The sequence below is a fragment of the Anastrepha ludens genome, chromosome X (genome assembly GCF_028408465.1).
Source record: "Anastrepha ludens isolate Willacy chromosome X, idAnaLude1.1, whole genome shotgun sequence".
NCBI classification, from domain to species: Eukaryota; Metazoa; Arthropoda; class Insecta; order Diptera; family Tephritidae; genus Anastrepha; species Anastrepha ludens.
Genome location: NC_071503.1, coordinates 44,921,656 through 44,928,627, shown reverse-complemented (window position 1 = coordinate 44,928,627; position 6,972 = coordinate 44,921,656). Strand labels below are relative to the sequence as shown.

Below are 6,972 nucleotides of genomic sequence, written 5' to 3'. Positions count from 1 at the left end.
TATATTGAGACAACTTAAAAACTCACTTCTACCGCGATCATGAAACAATAAAGTTGTAAATCATTTTAGCGCTTATTTTTTATTTGAAATTAATTGCATATATAGGTGGTGCAAAACAGCTCCTCCTCGAAACATTGGTGACCCCGACGTGATCGGGTTAGAAGTCTTTTCGCGTTATAACTATTCGAGTTTTAACTAAATAAAATTTTTGCTCATTTGCGTGCAAGCAAAAATTTTAGTGCAGTTATTGAAACTGTAAATAAATTAAATTCGTTCGTCAGTACATAACCGCATAACGGAGGCATCTGCTGATAATACAGCTACTCCTATTTTTTCGCATCTGTCGTGCTGCACACATATAATTGTATTGCCAAAATGCCCAAAGGCAGCAAATCGAAAGAGGGTATCGACAACACATCATCCGATGTAACGATCAACAGCGCCGATTCAATTTCGTTTAATAAAACGAAAAGTGCGTCGATTAAGCACCAATTAATTGCGTTAAACAAAACAATGTCGTCGCATCGTCTTGGTGAACTTGATGAAGCTGAACTTTCTGTCCACATGGAGTACGTCGAAAGCATTCACGACCACTTTGACCACGTGCATTCTATTCTCGAAGAAGCTGATCCACGCGAACTAGATGGAGTAGGCCGAGCAGAATTTTTCGACGTGTACCTAGAAGTCAAAGCAAAGCTGTCGCGTTTGCATCGGAAGACAAACGTAAGGCATTCATCGACTGCTAGGCATTTCGCATTGGAAGAATCGCCGTCAACGTTATTCTCATCGCAAAGAAGGCGAGACTTGAGCTGAAAATACCAAAATTTAGTGGAGCGTACATTGATTGGCCTAATTTTTTTGCCATGTTCAGTAGCGTTATTGACAGTGACCTCGAGTTAAGCAAAGTGGAGAAACTCCAACATTTACGCGCTAGTCTACAAGGAGCCGCTTTGGAAACAATTTGCTCACTAGAACCGGTTGAGGAGAATTATGACAAGGTCATTGCCCTATTAAAAAATCGATTTGATTATTTTTCAGGCTCACATTAGGGCGATTATCGAGTTGAAGAGTGTTGATAAAGGTTCAGCCAATCGTTTGCGCGAATTGTGCCACAATTTTAATTCCCATCTTCGTGCACTTAACACCATGGCAACACCAGAACAAATATCGGATGGTTTGCTTATACATCTGTTACTAGAAAGTTCGATCAGAAGACGCAGGAAAAGTGGGAGGAGGACTTGCCCACGCAGACATTGCCAACTTAGAATTCAATGGCCTCATTTCTGAAGAAGCGGTGCCGAATTATGGAAAATTTGGAAAGTGCTACGCAAACACTTAGCAATCAGATTGGCAAACATTCGAATGCAAATAAAGGTATTAGAAACGCTTTGGTAGCATCCTCAAGTAGCTCTAGCTTTTGCATATTTTGCGATTCGAAAGAACACTACATAAATAGCTGTTTAAAACTTTTAAATTTGTCGCCGAATTTGCGTTACAAAGAAGCTAAGCGATTGCAACTTTGCTTGAATTGCCTACGCAAGGGCCATAGTTTACAACGGTGTAAGTCTGGGCATTGTCGCCATTGCCCAGGCAAACACAATTCCCTTCTCCATATGAACCCGCTTACCTCGTCTATATCCCCGTCTTCAAACCTGCTAACAATTGAAGCTACATTCCCTTCACAGCAAACACTCATTTCATCGTTAACTTCAAGTACAGTCGCTCAAGCCCCAAAATCGGGCGCCAATAGTAATGTGTTGCGTGCTTTTCTCGACTCGGGCTCTCAAATAAATTTTGTAACCGCTCGCTTGGCAAATATGCTGCAACTTCCATTCAAACAATTTGCAATTTTGATTTCCGGTATCGGCGAATCAAACTTTGTTGCCGACAAAGAGATTGACGTTTTCGCACAGTCGCAAGATAAAGGCTACATCACTTCGTTCACTGCTGTGGTCACACCCAGTATTACAGATTATCGACCTAACTTCAGCCTTTCTTCGGAATGGATAATACCGTCAAACATTAATCTAGCAGATCCATTATTCTTTAAACTCCAGCGCATTGACTTGCTTATCGGCGCGAGTTTGTTTTTTGATTTGATGTGCGTTGGCCAAATACGCATTGCTAGTAATTTGCCATTACTGCAAAAAACTCGACTGGGCTGGGTTGTCGCTGGTGGTGTTTCATATACCAAAAAACAATCATCCTCACTCGCTGCCTGCAGCAAAAACGTATTTGAACATCAACATAATAACTCATTGAACGATATCGTAAAACGATTCTGGGAAATAGAGAATTGCTTCGACTCTGCTCCCCCTCCAACTAAAGAAGATGACTGGTGCGAGCAGCATTTCAAGAAATATTTCTCTCGGCTTACTTCGGGAGAGTATTCAGTGCGTTTGCCAACAAAAACAGGCTTTAGCGATCTTGGCGACTCATACAATCGTGCTCTTCGCAGATTTAAAAGCTTAGAGCGAAAATTGGAAAATAATCATAACTTAAGAACTCAATATATTCATTTTATGAGTGAGTACATATCGCTGAACCACATGTCACTGGCAACACCTGGGGCAACAACAAACACATTTTTTCTACCGCACCATTGCGTGCAAAAGTTTGACAGTACAACGACAAAACTTCGCGTCGTATTCGATGGCTCCGCAAAAACAACAACAGGCTACTCGTTGAATGACCTTTTGCTAGCGGGTCCAACTATTCAAGCAAAGCTGTTCAAAACTCTCTTACAATTTCGTTTTCGTAAATTCGCTCTGTGCGGAGATATATGCAAAATGGACCAATGCGTACGTATGACATCTCCAGACGAATATCTGCAATGTATTTTATGGCGCGAGAACCCACTCGATGAGGTAAAGGTATACAAGTTAAACACTGTAACATACGGAACAAAATCTGCCGCCTTTCTTGCAATACGAGCTATGCATCAATTTTCGTACGATGAAGAAGGGTCATTTCCAATAGGTGCAAAAATCGTGAGGAGAGACTTTTATGTTGACGATATCATTTCAGGCGGAGATACTATAGAAGAAGTGGTTAAGATCAGACGTCAAGTTTAAGGTTTGCTTCAGCGTGGAGGATTCAACATTCGTAAAATTTTCCTGCAAATCCTTTGGAAGGAAAAACTGCAGTGGGACGAAAGCTTGCCTCAGTTGTTGCAAACTACCTGGAACGCTTTGTATTGACGCCTAATTCTAGTTGGGAGATTCACGCATTCTGCGACGCAAGCTTGGCGGCGTTTGGTGCATGTGTATACATTCGTTCGGAGTCTGATGGTATTTTAAAATCATGCTTACTTTGTGCAAAGTCGACAATCTCGCCTCTGAAGAGTTTAACTATTCCTAAATTAGAACTGTCGGCAGCCTTGCTGCTTGTGGAATTGGTGGCACCCATTTCACTAAATTTTCCACATTCTCATACCGTTCACTGCTGGTCAGACTCAATGGTCACTCTATCATGGCTTCGCGAACAACCATCAAGTTTTAACATTTTTGTCTCAAATAGAGTTAGCCAGATACAAACACTAACCAAAGGTATGACTTGGCATCATGTGCCTACTTCTTTGAATCCGGCAGACATTCTTTCGAGGGGGTGCACTCCAAAAGAATTACTAAAATCTGAACTTTGGAGAAGTGGTCCACAATTTTTGTCAAGAAGGCAATCGGATTGGCCTAATCTCCTGGATTTGTTAACTGATTTACCCGCACGGCGACGTAAAGTCTTAGTTGCTTCTCAACTACGAGACATAACGCTCGATTGCAAGTACCACAACTCCTTTGAAAGGTTGCAGCGCATCTTTGCCTACATTTGCTATTTTTGCCAACCGCACTGTACTCGCGTTGATGGCCAACCGTTGACTCCGCTGAATATTAAAATGGGTACACATTTGCTAATCCGTAACAGTCAACAAATTCATTTTGCAGCTGAGCTCAAGGCGCTAAGATTTGACAAGAAACTTAATTCGTCAAGTAAGCTACACTCATTAAATCCGTATCGACTCATTTGGGCTTCTTCGTGTTGGAGGACGTCTGCAAAATTCTTTATTGGACTTTGAAGCAAAACATCCACCTTTGTTACCAAAACATCATCCGGTCACAAACGCAATAATTGACCACTTTCATCGCAAATATTTTATCTACACGCTGGACCGCAGAGCGTACTGGCTTCAATTCGGCAGAAATATTGGCCGATTGGCGGTCGCAAGACTGTTGCTAGCGTTATAAGTAAATGCATTCGTTGCTTCCGTTTGAAACCAATCATCTATGAGCATATCATGGGAAGCCTTCCAGCCGACAGGGTTCAGGCTAACAGAACATTTTTCACCACTGGCATCGACTATTGTGGACCATTTTACTACAAGTCGGAAGTTCGCACCAGGCCACCCATTAAATGCTACATTTGCGTTTTTGTCTGCTTCAGCACGAAGGCTTGTCATCTGGAGCTTACTCAGGACCTTTCGACATCATCGTTTTTGGCAGCTTTGAAAAGATTTATTTGCACAAGAGGCAAACCGCACACCATTTGGTCAGACAAAGCAACGAACTTCGTTGGCGCTAAAAACGAGTTGCAGGAGTTAAGTCAATTGTTCTCAAGCAATTCCCATAACACTAAAGTCACTAATCGATGCAACTTGGAAGGCATCTCTTGGAAATTTATTCCGCCTCGTTCACCACATTTTGGGGGATTATGGGAGGCGGCTGTTAAATCAGCGAAATTTCACTTTCTCCGTACTGTTGGCCTCTAAATCCTGACATTCGAAGAGCTTCGTACTCTTGTATGTGAAATCGGAGCAAAAGTTAACTCTCGTCCACTTTTTTTAATTTCAGAGAATCCATATGATTTCAAAGTGCTCACGCCCGCTCAATTTCTCATAGGTGCGCCATTTACATCTGTCGTTGAACCAGACGTAACCGGCCTCGATATCAGTCGCTTAAGCCGATGGCAGCGTGTTTGTCATATGCAGCAGGTATTTTGGAAAAGGTGCAGCAGTTCTTATCTCTCACTGCTGCAAGAACGAGTTAAGTGGCGAAAATAAACTGGGATTGTTCAAGTTGGAAATATGGTCATTTTGAAAGAAGAAAACCTTCCACCACTAAAATGGCGACTATCGCCATCATCCGCACTGCCAATGGATTGGTCAAGCAAGTTGTGGGACAAATTGCTGTGCTCCCTATTGAAACTGAAGCGGTTGGAAATTTACACCTTCCAACGGGGGGAGGATGTTCGCAGCAGCACTAATTGGTATTTTCGATATTCGCATCACTAAATGGCGTGATCATAACTATAACTCTAATTCTCTCAATGAACTAAAATTCTTCGTATTTCCCTCTTATTTCATTCTTATATAAGGCGTTTTTCAATAGGTGCGCCTCAACTTTTTTTCGATAGGGAGGGCGAACGACGCAATATTTTTTATTTTTCGCTTGTCATTTATAAACTTCATTAGTATACATTTCATCATGGAACGCTACACACTTGAGCAACGATTGCAAATCGTGCAAATTTTTTATGAAAATAATCATTCTGTTGTTGCTACTTTAAGAGCAAAAAATCCAAAAAATCATCTTCAGTGATGAAGCTCACTTTTGGCTCAATGGCTTTGTCAACAAGCAAAATATGCGTTACTGGGCAGAAAGCAATCCACACGTGATTCATGAGGCACCGTTGCATCCCGAAAAAATCACTGTTTGGTGCGGTTTACATGCCGGCGGCGTAATTGGCCCATATTTTTTCGTTGACGAGAACGATCGCCACGTTACTGTGAATGGAAATCGATACCGCGACATGATAAACGATTATTTTTGGCCGCAATTGAATGGTATGGACTTAGACGACATGTGGTTTCAACAGGACGGGGCCACAAGCCACACAGCACACGCTACAATTGATTTGTTGAAGAGTAAGTTCGATGAGCGCATTATTTCCAGAAATGGACCGGTCGAATGGCCGCCGCGCTCGTGTGATTTGACGCCTCTAGACTATTTTCTTTGGGGTTATGGGAAGTCATTGGTCTACAGTAACAAGCCGGCGACGATTTGTGAGCTCAGAGCCAATATTAAATGCGAAATTGCTGGAATTTCGGCCGATTTATGCAAAAGAGTGGTCGAAAATTGGGTTCAACGATTGGACTTCGTAAAACGTGCACGCGGTGGTCATGCAAAAGAAATCGAATTTCATACTGAAATTTATATGTTCAAACTCGATAATAAAAAAAAAATTAGGTAAAAAAGTCAAACCGTTTGTGTTTTATTCAAAAAAAAAGTTGAAGCGCTCTTACTGAAAAACGCTTTACATATATACGGGTATGTACCAACATACATAAGTGTAGCATAAATTTATATTGTGACAACTTAAAAACTCACTTCTTCCGCGATCATGAAACAATAAAGTTGTAAATCATTTTAGCGCTTATTTTTTATTTGAAATTAATAGTATACATAGGTGGTGCAAAACAGCTCCTCCTCGAAACAATTAGTTTGCGGAAAAATAAATTCATTATTTTCTCTGTAGATAGCTGCAGTTGTTCCATTCAGTTTGGAGTTACAGGGTGTTAGCAATGAAAGTCATGAAACAGGAAATTCGGTACATTTTGCACTTTTTCTTTGATCAAGGCGAAAATGCAAGCTAGGCCACTGAAATTGTGAATGGTGTTTATGACGCCGATACTATAACAAATAATTACGAGCAATTTTGGTTTCGCCGATTCCGTTCAGGCATTTTTGATGTTAAAGAATCAATGATATTAAAAAATCAGAGAAATTATTTACCGGCATGTTAGTAGGCGTAGCATCACTCAGGAGCTAAATATCGACCATAAGATGGTTTTACACCAAACTATTATATAACTTTATAAGACAATTGGCCCTTCCAAAACCACCAACCACTTTGACTAAAAACATTGCGTTCGTTAGGGAGACCATTAAGCGGACGAAGGTCATTGCATACCAATTTCAGCAG

At 41.1% G+C, this 6,972-nt stretch overlaps 1 protein-coding gene across 1 annotated transcript; it reads left to right on the top strand.

Moving 5' to 3' along the window:
- Positions 1–1,304: 1,304 nt before the first annotated feature.
- Positions 1,305–3,074, top strand: LOC128870008 (uncharacterized). Its single transcript, XM_054112605.1, has one exon. It carries the CDS (start codon positions 1,305–1,307, stop codon positions 3,072–3,074), a length of 1,770 nt encoding a protein of 589 aa, XP_053968580.1.
- The last annotated feature ends 3,898 nt before the right edge of the window (positions 3,075–6,972 follow it).

Bases quoted from the DNA above. Each gene is read 5' to 3' on its own strand.
- LOC128870008 (XM_054112605.1), top strand. From the start codon at position 1,305: ATGGAAAATTTGGAAAGTGCTACGCAAACACTTAGCAATCAGATTGGC.